At 39.1% G+C, this 15,507-nt stretch overlaps 1 protein-coding gene across 3 annotated transcripts in view; it reads right to left on the bottom strand.

Moving 5' to 3' along the window:
* Positions 1-1,732: 1,732 nt before the first annotated feature.
* CEP85L (centrosomal protein 85 like) overlaps positions 1,733-15,507 on the bottom strand; it is a 145,577-nt gene continuing 131,802 nt past the window's right edge. For 2 of the 3 annotated variants that reach the window (XM_027634309.1, XM_027634310.1), the window contains exons 7-13: positions 14,180-14,332; positions 13,745-13,899; positions 12,118-12,235; positions 11,762-11,812; positions 8,224-8,331; positions 7,626-7,839; positions 1,733-6,496 (exon numbers count right to left, since the gene is read on the bottom strand). In XM_027634309.1, the coding sequence (XP_027490110.1) occupies positions 6,333-6,496; positions 7,626-7,839; positions 8,224-8,331; positions 11,762-11,812; positions 12,118-12,235; positions 13,745-13,899; positions 14,180-14,332 (963 nt within the window). In that variant the 3' untranslated portion in view covers positions 1,733-6,332. The remainder of the gene's footprint in view (positions 6,497-7,625; positions 7,840-8,223; positions 8,332-11,761; positions 11,813-12,117; positions 12,236-13,744; positions 13,900-14,179; positions 14,333-15,507) is intronic. The other variant, XR_003526166.1, reaches the window with a different exon arrangement.

Below are 15,507 nucleotides of genomic sequence, written 5' to 3' on the forward strand. Positions count from 1 at the left end.
GGGGTTTTCAGTCAGAAAACTCTCTTACAACAACCTTTAGTGTTACAATTCACTCTCTCAGCAGCAGATACCATTTGTCTCAACCAGAACTTAACAATGGCTTCCTTCTGCCTTCCTCCAGGCAAACGCTTTCACAGGTACACAGACCAGTAAATCAGTTTTCTGGTCTATTAGTACCTACAGGTTGCATTCCTGGGGGAGCTGTCAAACTGCTCACAAGAGCACCTCGAAGCATTAGTTAACCTATCAGGTGCTCCACAAACTGAGCAGGCTTCAACTCCGTGACTCAGGAAATTCAGACCGGTGACACCAAGAAAAGAAGGAGAAAAGCAGCAGCTGCCTCCAAGGGGGAGTAACACACAAAACGTAGGAAAAGAAATGTGCACATACTAAAATGTAATTAAGCATCATTGTTCATAGCATATGCTTTCCCTTGCCACTTGGAAATTTTCCAAGTATGCTGAACCCCTTAATTTACAAAACAATCGACCCAGCATGGTAAGCACATCCTGCAGACTTGCTTAATTTACATAACGTAGGGCATCTACTGCAGATTGAGCTGTTGTAAGCTGTACTCATTCAAGATGCTGCAGTTTTATTTGCAGTATTATTGTTTAAGGCTTCATTTTCATCCACATGTGGAGTTGTATTTTGTTTGTGGAATAAAAGGCAACATAACATTTTCTACCACTACTATTGTTAGCAGTGCTTTAATCATGATAATTTGAAACTGAAACCTGACTTTGAGCAGTTCACAAAAGGCCACCCTCAGAAATCTCACAGAAAGCTGGCTTCTGTGCAGCCCTTTACATGTATTTACACAGGGCACAGCATGTTTTTAATTGAGTTAGAAGTCCATCACAGTCCATTCAGTCACAATGCTGGAGAAAAGTGATGTCTACCATATACAATGCACGAGCTAATTATGAAAGTGAATTTCCCAGTGTCTCTAGAAAGAAGTAGTGTCAACTTTTGTGCTCTGCATGATGGAGTTTAAGGGGGAGAGAGGGGAACACCACTCTACATGCAAAGCTCATTCAGCACTCGATGCTCCAAACAGGCTCTAAGGTTTATCACAGAGAACTGTCAGAAAACAAAACTTTCTCGGGTGACCCCACTTCCCTGTGCACTTGTGAAGACTCCTGTTACACTGATTAAAATCCTTCACCTTTGACTTTTCCTCAGACCAACTTGACATAGAAGTCAACGCTGCTTGGCTGTGTTGGGCTACGCTGACTTGCAGTATTTCATGCCACAGGAATTTCTGACTGCCCTAACTACTGCTCAGTCTGACCACACATCCATTTGTGCTTTCCAGCTGAAAAGTAGGAATTAAAAACACATTTCCTTTCTGCTCACCAGTCCTCTTCTTGGTACCAGACCCACTGCTGGGTATGTTTCACCATGCAATTTTATTTTTTTTCCCTGTGTGACTGGCTTTGGGGTAATATGTTCCAAAGTTGATGAATCTTTCAGGAACTTTGAAACTAGTTATCATAACACTTCTGCCTACTATTTTGTGCTAATACAGTCTTTTAAACAGACCTACCTGTGATCTCTCCAATAAGTATCCAAGAAACTTGGAAGTGAACTAGGTATGCCAGCAGAACTACAGACCACTGAAGGGAAGCTGGAGTGGATGTTGGAAGATATTTCATGATTCCATTCTTGCCTCCAGCTTTGGTAATTTCTGTCACATGCCAGATATTGAACAAATGAGAACCAGGAAAAATTTACTTTTGTAACAAAATTTATTTCTGCTCTGCGGATACAAATCCCAAACATCAACAAACAAATTCCAGTGGAAAAATACCAGTCATTAACAATGAAAACTTTTATTATTATTCAATAAATAGAACTTTGGCATTCAAAATTCTAGCTGTAAACCCTACTTTAAAAAAAATTACAAAAAGAGGCAAGAACAACAAGCCTAAAGCTGAGCCAGCCAGTGGCTCCTTTACTTTTTACAATGAACACATTGTGATTAAGTCATGACAACTCTATTTACATATGAGGTATTCTGAGCGGTTCAAAAATTGAACCCAATTTACAAAACTACCAGTCTTCAGGGACTGATCCAGTACATATGTCAGCTGTGCTTTTAGAAGAGAGCTCCAGACACCCCTCCCCACTGAAATAATGATATACTTAATTAATATACACAAACACATTATTTGTGTTTCCTGCTCACGCACCATATTCAAAAAAGCTGCATACTACAACCAGCCTAACATTCAAAGTGTACACCTAGTACCTAGTTTAAGTACTTCTGTTTCTAGACATTATGCAAGAGTTCTTACTACAAAAGCTTATTAACAAAGTAATGGCAGGTGAGAAGAAAAAAAGGTGCACTCATCAGCATCCTAAAAACTTATTTGAAGTTCAAGGGGAATATACACTTACTTCAGGCAAAAAAGGCACAAAGGTATGCAGCTGTGGAATTAATATTGCTAATTAGCTACTGGAAGAAATCATCCCTTTAGATAATAACCATTGATCTGTTTGCAGTCTAAGAATGCAGATTAGTTCAGAAGATCTTTTTCCCACTCATGACAGAACTTGTCACATCAGTGAGAAGAGCACAATTATATTTCCAACTCCGCCTGCATTTTAGCACTGAGAAGGACAAGGAGAACTGGAGCAAACTGTGCTCTTGCAGAGAGACTGCAGTGTGCCATCACTGCCCACGCTATGACACCAGGTTGTGGAGGACAGGGTTTGCTTTCTTCCTTTCCTTGTGCTCTTACCCTGCAAGAAAAATGTCCAAAAGAACATTTGAAAGAATAGGTGGGCTGCAAGGGCAAAGGAAGGAAGGAAACCTTTTGAAGTGAAAAGGATGGAATTTCAGCTCTTGTAATAACTTCTTGACCACCAGCAGCTTCAAATGCTGGAGCCTGAGTGGGTGGTTACAGCAATCTCCACAATTTCACACAACTATCACACCACAAAGCTGCACAGTAGAGGCCAGCAACCTAAATCACATTTACACGACTGAGCTGCGTTACTTCTATATAGTAAATACATAGCATCGTCTACAGCTTGTCCGAAGACACTTACTTGCCGTGTCTTTTTCAAAGTACATTCTTAAATACAGTAGTTACTGTAAATATCTTCTGGAGGATCATATAAATTCAATCTGAAACTATACAAAATGTTACTGTACAAATTTGCTGACACCCAGAACGGTACAGTATCCATTCATCTGCCGTTGTTTTTCAGCCCTTGGGATTGTCTAACAGCTACAGCAAAAAGTTGTCATGACTAAATCTAAGCAATTCCAATGTTAACATTCTTTAATCAACTCTGTATTAAATAAGCTGAATGACACCACACACACACTACATTTTAACCGATTAAACAGTCATGCATATCTTAGACAAAGCTTATTCCATTTAGAGGCATCTGTAAACTGATGCATATATAGTAATTGCTATCACTACAACAGGTCAAATTTTAAGGAATCAAAGCAAAATACTGCATCACTGTAGACAGTTGGTAGTCTGCATCTTTGGCTCATACATCCATCATTTACCTCCCTACTTTAATTTGACTGAGGCAGATAAACTCATGGGATTTTAAAATCAAGTGCTTTAAAGTCAACATAAATATTACAGGTTCTGTAAGAAAAACATCAAATGCAAGATTACAGCACTGCAATCAAAGTATTACAAATAAAAAGGGACCTTCTTCCAGAGAAACTTTCAACTAATACTTGAAGACCATAAAAACTCCTGAAGTGCTCTGCAAACATAAATTACTGATCTCAGCTTTCAGTACAGTATCACCCTTTAACAGGAGGGACACTGGAGGCACACCAGCCAAGTGACAAGCTTAACAGTTCAAAAAAGATCTCCTGCTCCTCTTTAATTGCTCTATTAACCTCCTGGTTATTTTCATCAAATTTAGAAAAAGTGTTGCTTGGTAAATTTTTATAGGTACAACACTGCCATTTAAGGAAACAAACAACAATGTGTAACTTAGGTGTTTCCTCTCTCCCTAATGCTTCTCATTTATTATCTGAAATGCTGTTGTTGAATTCTGGTAGGAGACAGATGCCATAAAATGAAGACTACTACTTCACTGTAGGACCAAAACCAGTAAACTACACCAAAGGAACGAGCTGAGGCTTTAGTTACAAAAGCCAATACTGTCAGAGGCACAGAAAACCATGCCAGCCCATTTGTACAAAGTTCCTTGTCTTCAGTTTTGCACTAGTAAAAGAAGTACACCTTCAATGTGGAATATGTGTATTAATGCGGAATTAATACTGCTAATGAGCTTCCAGAATAAATCACCCCTTTGGATAATTACTATTGATCTCTTTGCAGTCTAAGAATGCAGATTAGTTCAGAAGATCTTTTCCTCAATCATGACAAAACTTGTTACATCCATGAGAAGAGCACACTCATATTTCCAACTCCACCTCCATCACAGCATTGAGAAGGACAAGGAAAACCGGAGAAAACTGCACCCTTGTGGAGAGATTGCAGTGTGCATACAGAAAGAGCACAGAAATTTAAAATAAAATGGCCTCATTTCTTTTCCTTTAAGTACACGCTAGACAATTTCACTTGTGATTTCCTCTAGACACTGTTTTAGTGCTCACAGAAGCTGAACCAGATTAATCTATCTGGAAACACCATGTAGCAATAATATAAATAGCAACGTTATTTTTCACAAATTAGTCCAAGTGTAGTTTCAGGATAGAGAAAATTGTGAAATAAATAAATGCATATAGTTAAAAAAAAATAAACCACTAAATTATAAAAACAACATTAATGATAACTGTTTAACAATCGACAGAAAGCAAAATATCACCAAGTCAAAACTGGTAACCAGCATATGTTGCTTTACCACTTTTTTCTATTAACACAAATATAATCAGAAAACAGAAGATACTAACACTTTTGCCATAAAAATGTTACCCTAAAATTTTCTTGGTTCTAATTGCTAAGCTTTCTAAGAGATTTCTGCTGGTATCCCCACTACGGGTAAGTCGACTGACTTGCATTTTAAAGCATAGTCCCACACACGTAAGTGATGCACGTATTTTTCTTAACAGTGTGTTTTGGAAGTGGTTTTGCTCTTCACAAGTTTTTGTTTTCTTCAGTTAAATACTATTTTCCAGCATGTATAACTGTGCAGCTACCTTGCAGTAATGTTCCAGGAAATGTCATCTGTCCCATGGGAGTTAAACAGCACTGCCAAGTGATACTCATTGAATAAGCTATGGAACACAATCTTATTTTTTTAGGTAATTGCTTCCTACAAAAATGGAGAGATCAAAAATTCCAAAACAATGTGGCAAATGTTGCAGTTCTCAGACAACCAAGTACTTAATACTGCTAACTGGAAAACTTCTGGTTTGAGCCCTGATTTTGCCAAGAGTTAAACACCCTTTTTATAGCTGTGGTAAAAAAGGGTTGAGGTGGTGCACAACCTCATCAGAGGCCTTCAGCAACAGAACACAGACCAGCCACATTTTGAAATGGAGAGGATCTAAGGAAAAAGTTAATACAAACAAAAGTACAGTTGTTGGTTGTGGTTTGGTTGTTTTTTTTTTTTTTTTTTTTTTTTTTTTTCCCTGCAGCCATGTACTATGCTGCAGTTTCATATCTTATAGCTTCTCTGGGTTTGTCACAGACTTCATATTACTGAAACTTCTTACAGCAATGTGAGAGCACTTCAAACAACCTGATATAGCTATATTTTATGGACTTGTTTGCATAAAGGAGTTAAACTTGGGAGGGGGTTCTGCTATTGGACAAACAATCCATTACTAAAACCATCTTCCCTATATTCCTATTTTTAGACAACTTGGATAGCAACTACTTTTTGTAGTGCTCCAAGATTGTTCCAACTGCAATTCTTAGAGTGAAGCGCAGTGGCAGAAACCTCTGGCTTCACCACATACAGCTACAGGTCCTTCGACCTTCTCCTCTAATATCAGAACACATATAATGCCACACAAACCCTTGACGAAGGAAAGGACTGAGAGCAGTAGCAGCACGGCTGTTTTGAAGCTCTGATTCCAAAAGCTAGGTGAAGTAATGAAATGAGCCCTAATGAAGGAAACAGTGTCCAACTGAATCATTCTTCACAGCTTGTTCCTACATTCAGTAGTTTGGAGAAAAGATTTCTTGCAGTTTGTACCACTCTGTTCAATGCTGACTCTCCCCTCCAGACCAGACTCCCAAGGTTAATTATACGCAGCCCTTGCAGGTGCGTGTCTGGGGCTATTTGCAGCTTTCCAATATGGCTCCTTAGTAGAAATGAAAAGACCTGTGACACAGCAGGATTTACTAAGTTGTTTTCTACTAGATGAAGTTTTGTCATTGAGTAATGCAATTGTCCCCCATGTCTTGAGCATAACGGTCTGACATCATAGTCCTTAATTCATCAATATCCTTCCGTAACTGACAAACGTCCAAGAGCTTCTTTGAAAGAGTTTCTGTGCTGTGGTAATTTTCACTCTCTTCAGCTGAACAGCTCAGTGCTATGAAAAACAACATCCAAGGTTAAAGCTCTAACAACTGTACTTGGTGAATACTTCAACTACTAATCCTCTTTGAAATAGGAGGTAGGTCACTTTAGTTACATCAATACAAATCACCAGCATGATGAAAAGCCAAGAAAACATGGCACCATGTGAACTTAAAGTCAATTCAGAGCCCATCAGTGCTTCTCTGAAAGATATGCTTTTCTGTTTGCACCAAGATCTAGACTTGCTGAAGTCTGATGAATCAGAACAGCAGTGAAAAAAACTGGATAGAACAGCCATTTCCTAGAGGTTTTGCAGTCTTCTATAGCCACTCAGAAAACAGGGCTAGGAGGTGTGTAGTAGCTCTTGCAGCACAGAACACTGTACTTTACCTTTTCACCCTGCTGATGGTTTAGTTCAGCAATCTGTCTACCTGATTAATTCCAATTAACATTCAGAAAACATTAGAATATGATACATCCATTTAAAAAAAATGTAACTGTTTGTTAGGCTTGTTAAAAGACCTAACACAAACTTTGTGTGACTGGCTTTAAAAGGGTATTTTTTCTCTCATTTCCTGGTTAAATTTAACAGTTTAGTAAGTGCTGAAGACTAGATGTACTGTTAACAGTACTAGAGAGGAAGTTACCATGACGCTTATTTAATACACCTGGACCCCCAGCCCCAAATCAGACATAAACATCTTCAAACAACAGATGTATATTCCTACCACTTGATCCTAAGGGCTTTAAAACAAAAAATACACAATGTGTGTTTTTGTTTTAAAGCCCCATTAGCATCCATTAACCCTCACAGTGAGCGCACTGTCTCAGGAGAGACAGACACCTGGCTACACATCTTTCTTTTCTAGAGCAGTGAACACAGCCATGATTGGGTCCACATGAAGAGCCAGCTACCTGCTTTCCTGACTTGGTAAGGACCTGTGTAGTCATATGCATTTAGTGGCACAGGCACACTAAGAGCTCAGCTTTTCCAGAGAGCTCCACGAGTTCGTGCACCACTCTTCCAGCGGCAGAGTGAGGACAACAGCTTGTCCAGCTGGCAAGTTTGAGCAACACTTAGCTAAACTGTGATTTTTTTGTGTCAAAACATTATTAAGCATTGGCATGACAACATCACTTACATCTGATTCCCAGCAGTAAGGAAAGGTTAGGCTCCTTGCCCTGAGCTCTCTGGGTAAGAATACTGCACAGTGCTTTCAAGTCAAACAAGCAATGGGACATTTCCTTGAACAACTGGTCTGCTATAGGCATCTTCTCAGACACTGGCTGCCTGGACTGCTCCACCAGCCGCATCTGCTCCTTCAGGCAGGCATTCTCTTCCATTAGTCTTTGGTTCTTTGTGAAAACCAAATGGAAAAAAGTGGAAAGTTAAGTCTGCATCATGCACTGTAGTAGAAAGTTTTCTGTTCCAAACCACAAACAATATAAATGAAAATAATTAAATTCCAAACATATAATCAATATTTCTGTACCTCTCCAAAGAATGGCAGATGGACAGCTTCTATATGACTGTTTCATGTTACCATTTCTTAACCATCTTCACCCTTTAAGTTCTCCCTTCTTGAGGTAGGGATGGTATGTATTATACGTCTGCATGGTAGCCAGGACAGTTAAGATGTAATTAAGGTCACAAAGCCCTACCAAGGGATCTTATAATCATTCTGTGAGGTTCTTCCCAGCTGGTGTGCTCAAGGGTGGGTTACTGGAGTTTTTACTTACTTCAGAGAGAGTTTTATTCAGCTGCTCTATATTCCTTTCTTTTTCCTCAAGCTCATTTGTCATCTTCTGAATTATCAACTTTTCTTGCGAAAGCTTCTCTTGCATAGACTGAAGTGAATGAAAATACAGGTAAAGATTTTAAATTTTCATGCTTTATATCAGCACTTAGAAAAACTGCATCCTCAGTAAATTTCTAAGTTTCAATTACTTCGTGCTTTTGTACTAATTCTTCATTTTTTACTTTCTACCACACTTCACCTGGTAATATTCAGCTGTACCCCAGCTTACTGTACACTAACACACTATTCCAAGTATCATGAAACCTTTTAAATAAGCAGAATCTCTTTAGAAACAAAAAGGCTGTATGCATGAAAAACCTTACTCCAATAAGGAATGCATGAAGTCCAAAATAACTATGCAATATTGTTTATTCTAATCAAACAATTTCACTTTACATAAGCAGTAGATACATCACAAGAAAGCTTCATTTCTGTCATTCCAAGGTATAAGTAAAGATCTGTTTCATTCTCCGCTTTAGACAAAGACTAAGGCAGGACTTCCCACAATCTTTCACAACAGAATTCACCTCACCTATACAGTTGAGAAGAAAGTCTTTGATAGCTGATACAGAGCAGCAACCTCTGTAAAATCATTCAGACACATGATAGAACAGTCTATACAATTCTATTGTAGTGAAAAAAACCGCAGGCAAAAACCAAACTTATTTGAAGTTGCATCTTTAATAGATACAATAATTACTATTTTCAGTATTGCAGCTTTTCATGATTGACTTCCAGATCAATCACAAGCAGCAACAAACAAAAAACCTGCTGCGACATGGAATCAGCTGCTGTCAATTCCCCAGTTTTCTGCTACAGAATTGAAACTGAGAAATCATGAGCTATTTCAAAGTGGAGTCTTTGGAGTGAATTCAGCATGACCACAGGTGCGTTTGTTCTTAAAAGGACTCATATTTATTCCACTACTTGGCTTTTAAGTCTGTAGATATGTCTTTCAAGGTCATCTGACAAAATTCAGAAAGAGGAATATTCAAACCATGTTATCTGAATACTAACAATGAATAGCAACTCTGTCATACTCTGCAAAACTGGAAAACAATGGTGTTAACATTTACAGCCTTAATATGAACTAAAAAACCTCCTACTTCATTTTCACATAAGTAGTAAGAAGCAGCAGGCAGAACCCAGAAACGACTACTTGTTTTTAAAACCATTTTCATACACTTGACCTGCTGCTCTTTTCACCCACACCATGACCCTCCAAAGGAAGTGCTGAAGTAATGTGCATCCTAAAGATAAGCTCTTCAAGAAAGCACAGCTACACACACCAGTGGGAGGAAGGGCAGGAGGAAGGAGGGTCCTGCCTCACAGCAATGGAAACACCCTGGGGCGGGACAAGGCAGGAAATAACTGCTTCAGGCATTTCCTCTTGCGTGCTTGCAGATGAGCAGAACCTGCAGTGATGTTAAATCATCATCTTTATTTTTTTTAGAAACACTCTGTACTGAGAAAAATGGCCATTACTGGGTCAGCCTGAAGGTCCTTCTAGCTCCATCTGTAGCAGCAGCCAAACAGAAGATATTTAGGAAGCAGGAAGTGAACAGGGCAATTGCAAGTGCCCAAAACACCCTCCCAACTTCCAAGTATCTCCTAATTTTAATAGTCTTTGATGATGAGCAAGTTCAGGGACACCCAGAGCCCCAGGTATGCAACATCCATTAGCCCTACCACTTACATGCTTCATGATCATGTCAATGACAACATAAGGTTTGACTCTGCAGCCTTCCTGAGGGTGGAGAGGTGGTAGGGAAGACAGGATGAAAAATATTACCTTCCGCAGTGTTTTTTCAGAACTACATCTGCCATTAAATTTGCATGACTCTGCAAACTAATCAAAAAACAACTTCTAGAATGTTCTAAACAACATGCACACATTCAGCTCAAGAGTTGCACCATGTAACAGGAACTACTAGAAGTGGAAATCAGTGTTTATTTTTAAAAGATACACCAAACATCTATCATTCTCTGCTACTCTAATCTTAAAGCTCAGAAAAAGCACATGTGCTAAACAGTTTGGCTGAGCCTACAGTGCTAGGGTTTCCAAGCTCCTAACTGTGCTATGAATCCTCTGTACTTCACCCTTAATTTTTCCATATGCTTTCCAAAGTTACAAAATGGTGGTAATACTCCCAGCCTGGCATAGTTTGGGTTTATTGTGACTGACAGGGTTGACAGATGTACTTTGGGTAACACAGGCATCATATAATCTGACCTATTTCTACTGTCTTTGTTTTGTAGCAAAAATTTTAATTTTGTGATATCTAAATTAATCATGTAAATATGGATTTTTTTAAAACATCATTGTAATCCATAATTTTTCTCTTTCTGAAGAGGTACTATATATGCAGCACAGCATCTTGTCAAGACCAACCAGAATTTTAATCCCTCTCACTCAGAAGAATAAATCAATGAAGCAAAACCATACAACGAAGATCAAAATCATTTCACCACGATTACAAGCAAATAGAAACTAGTACTGCTTCACATACTGCTGTCTGAAACAGAATTTGCTTTCAGCTTGTAAGTTAAAAACAATGCATTGAAATACATTCTCAAGCATAAGTTTACAATGTGGCAGAAGACAGGGAGTAAAATGAGATCATCTGAGCTGAAGATAAATTACATCTCTGTGCTGATAAGGGATTTCGATTTGTAACGAACTAATTTTCAACACTTCCCAGGTAATGAATATGGAAGGCTGGGGACACCAAGGACAAAAAAAAGCTGCTGTAGTCTACAAGTAATTTGAGGGTTGACACCATTTTCTAATCCTATTTTCTGTCCTTATATAAAATTCTTCAAGAGGAAAAATAAGAGAAAGTCCTGGAGAACAGAACACTACTCTGTTCACAGACAGTCACAACTACTCAGTATTTCCTAACCCCAGCTCTCTAAAGTCATTTCAGGCTAAGCACACAAAACACCAAAGATCACCAGTCTCAAGACAGAGGTGATGGTGAGAAAAAGATCAGAAATTTTAGGAAACATGAAAAGATTTAGACTGATGATAACACATTTAGCAAGTTGCTTGTATCTTTGATAAGCATGACATATAAACAGAATATTTATGTAAATAATCTTAACTATAAAGAAGGAACCTCAGAAAAGTTATGGAGTTCAATTTGAACTTCTGTTTCATTATACAACACCCAAAGTAGCATTTGCCTGTGTCACAATTTTTGCACATAACACTAGACCAGCAGCATAAGGATGCTACATAGCAGAGTTTTTCACTTTTTGATAAGTACCAGAAAGTGCTAAACCATACACACATAATAACTACATTATGAGCCTGCAAGGTAACACAGGTCAACTAGAGGCCATAAGACTAAGTTCTTGGCAGTTCTACTTTTGATTCCTATTCAGAAAGATAAAAGAATAAAATTCAACTTTAGCAATGTTCTTTTTATAAATTAAAACTGTACACAGTAAACAACAGAATATACATTCTTCCTTACCTGCATGTCTAAAATCAGTCCAGCTATCTGATTTTGCTGATTGTCTATGACCTACAATATAAAATTCAGCAGTTTAGAAGGCTTGAATCTCTTTAGATCCTTATCTAAAGATCAGCTTACAGGTGTGTACCCAGAGACTTTAAATAGAATCTTTGAAAATGTAAATGACAAGAAAAAGTTCAATTCTGAAAGAACATGAAATTCATGCAAAATAAATGTACTGAACAGAAACAGACAGGTATTGAAAAGTAATCTGAATTAGCAACAAATGTGTAATTCTTTAATGAGATATTTATTTCTAATGTAGGAAAAATAAAAGAAATGCAGTACTTAAGGTTAAAGATTTGCAGACTAACCTTGCTGGCTTTCTCATTCTTCTCTTTAAGACATTCATTCTCACTCTGAAGCTGTTTCGTGTCCAACATAGGAAGCCGAATACCATCTTCCAGGCATTTTTCTACTTTCTGTTGTAAACTGTCATTCAACATAAAAGAAAGATTAAGAGGGCTGACTGAAACCGGAGGGTTGTGTGTTTTAGCAAAAACCAGAAACTTGTACCATCTTCCAACCAGAACTGTAAAACTGTTCCTATCAGAATCCAGCCTTATGAATGAGCAAACCAAGAGTGGATGAATGATGCAAAAAACCCCAAATACTGAAGTTGCCATGGCAGTGGCAAGGACAGATTCATGCAGCAGAATGCAGGTTTTATGGGCCAGACTGTGTGCTGTGTCTCTCAAAAGGCACAGCTCCAGCAGTACTGTGCAGGGAGAGAGGGTAGAGAGAAGCAAAGAAAAGCTTTGTGGTGCTCAGTGCTACTGTGGGAGGCAAAGCCTGCTCCAGCACAGATCAGAGGGATCTTCAAACCTCTCAAAAGCTTCAGGAACTTTAAAATCAGATTCTCTCTGTGGGGCACATACAAGCCAAAGTGGAGTCGAGAATCAGAGGTGGTGCCCAGTACTGGTGGCCTGTCCTTCATGCCCTCTGTGACTCATAAGGGAGAGCACAAAGCCACTCCTGCCACATGAGACCCTCTGTAGCTCAGCCCAAGCCTCTAGGTGTAGCTACAGCCTTTGTCCGCTCACCTTCTCTCAGAAAGGAAATGCATTTTTTATTAGTGCTAATCTCGCTGTCTAATTTTGAAACCAGAGGTCACCCCAACTATTTGTAGGCTTTCAGAAAAGACAGAATGATCCCCCTCTAGATTATGAGCACGAAGGAAAAAGGCCTTTCATTGGTAAGATGGAAACAATGTGTCAACAATTTGGCTGGCAGGGCAACCCAGCCAGCTTGCCTTTCATCGTGGAAACCTTTCAGACTCCTGTGGCATGCACCTTCACCCAAGGGAGGGACAGTGAACTGCAGGAACGTAAACTATTAAAAGGGATTCTTCCCCTGCTTCACTCTTCCTTTTTTTTTTAAAGTTAAGTGTTTAAGTAGCTTCTCTGATCTAAAATGTAACACAGTAACAAAGTCTCCATGTCTTACCAGTAATATTCTTTGATATCTGCCCCATTTGTTTTTCATTTTTATGCAAGTTCAATGACAACAAACTACCCTCAGCTAAATCTCCCTGTAAATACCTGCACCCTCAGGGAAAAGGTAAGCTTTGACCCTTCCCTGACATACCCATCAGTCAATATCCAGGGAGTTTTTCCACAGCTCGTAACAGGATCAGTTATCTAACAGCCGTGCTGACAGCTTCTGTACAATGCCCCTTTGCTGCACAAATTTATTCCATCTTCTATATGCCAGCAGGCTATGATGCCATTGCAGTAGTGTCCCACATCCTTAAAGAAAAATAGTGAAGTGTCCTAGGCAGACTCTTCTCTGTGGTATTAATTGCAACTTGCCACAAATAAAACCCTTGCCATAAAAAGTCATTAGCATTGTAATAGATTAAGATTACAAATAATATTAGGTCTTGACATTGAGTGGGAAAGCACACCCGTTTCAGGGCACAGGCGGAGCAGCTGTTCATACCTCTGCACTGTTGTGACCAGCTCTTTTTCTTTTTTCTTCTGAGATGCCAGCTGTAATTCTCTCTCTCTGCACTGTGACCGGGCCTCGCCGAGCTTCTTTTCTAACTCAGCCATAGTTTCTTGAAGTTGCCTGTTCTTCTCTTCTAGAATGTGCAGCTAACACAGGTTACGTTAGTCAGACACCATGCCACATCAGCAGGTGGCCTTGCAGCAGGTCACAGCCTTGCAGGCACCTGCTGCAGAACCTTAGGCCCATTTTGCCTATCTGACTATGAGAAATCCTAATACCTACAGTGATTTCTAAAACACTGAAATGCTTCTCTTCCCAAACAGATAGTGGAAAAAAATGTACGTTGAAACAGTAAAAGACTTGCCAACAGATATTAGGCAGCTTACTTATATTTTCAAAAGGTAAACCAAACTCCCTTCACCTTACCTGTTTAGTCTGCCCTTCTATATCATCCAGTGTTGGTAGGTCAGCCAGGTATTTTTCTAAGGTTTCAATTCGTCTTTGTTTTTCTTTGTTTTGCTCAGACTCCTTCTGGCATTTCTTTTTCAGGCTATTAATATATCGATCTCTAGTTTTAAGCTAGAAGAAGGAAAAGAGTACGTGTTTTATGATTATGGTAAAAAATAAACCTGCTTTGGAAGCAGAGGCTGGTCACTCTCCAAAAATTGTACTCTCAGCTGCATGAAACATTTGGCTACTGCAGAAAAAAACCCCAAAAATAATTAATCCCAGCAGTTCCAAGTAATAGACTCACACATGACCTCACTCAAACCCCTGTTGCTTCGCCCCTGCCCAAAACAATCCATGTGCCTTATCAACTGAAAACACAAACAGTTAAAATACTATTAACTTTTTCACCAATGGAGATGTTCATATGCAACAAATGATTAGGACATACTTTGGTCCATGCTCTTTCTCTGGGCTAGGAAGACAACTCCAAATACAAGGACCAAAAACTTTAACTAAGAAGAATTGAAGCCAAAACCCTGACTTCGATGCAGTCTAACAATGAGATCAGGGGACATGAAAATGGAATAGCTGCTTTCTTAAATACCTTTTCTAGAGGCATCTCCATTCTCCATCAGCCTGGAGAAATTTTTTTTTTTTTATATTGTGTTACCTTAGTTCACATTCCTGGTACTTACTTTGCTTCATTACCTAGGTCAAAAAAGTGGGGAAAAAAGGCAGAAAGAAAGAGTATCTTCCACTGTGCCCCCCGGCCCTCTCTCCTTGAGAGCTTTTTATTCAATGCACAAAATGGACAGTTCTTAAGAGGTGAATCAGGAATGTGCAGTGAATCAGGGTCCAACCTACAGACCATCCTGCTGACAAAAGCTCTGCTGCACAGGCCCTCACCTCTGCCACCACACCAGTTCCTTCACAGCAAGGAACCCAAGCAGTAAAAGTTAAGAAAGCAAGAAGCTGCAGTATGCAATTTCTGCCCTTCCTGAGTGTTACTCTTTGTGAAAGCACACTGCAGGGCTCATAGGAAATGGTAAGGCAGAATTTGAGATTAATTATGCATTCTCCTTTGTCTTTCCACTTGATACTTCACTGTATCATATTGCTTCTCTTCCTTGGATCTGCATTAATAGAAATCTAAACCCAGTAACTAAAGAAGAGAAGGTAAGAGTGACAATGTGTCTCTAAAACATTAATTACTAACCCGTTGGGCAATGGCACATTCCTGCTTGCAATAAAGGAAGGCTGTCAGTACATTCAAAACTACATTTGGGAATTGCTTCAGCCTGCAA

Source organism: Corapipo altera, unplaced genomic scaffold (assembly GCF_003945725.1).
Source record: "Corapipo altera isolate COAL_440 unplaced genomic scaffold, ASM394572v1 2b, whole genome shotgun sequence".
Lineage (NCBI taxonomy): Eukaryota > Metazoa > Chordata > Aves > Passeriformes > Pipridae > Corapipo > Corapipo altera.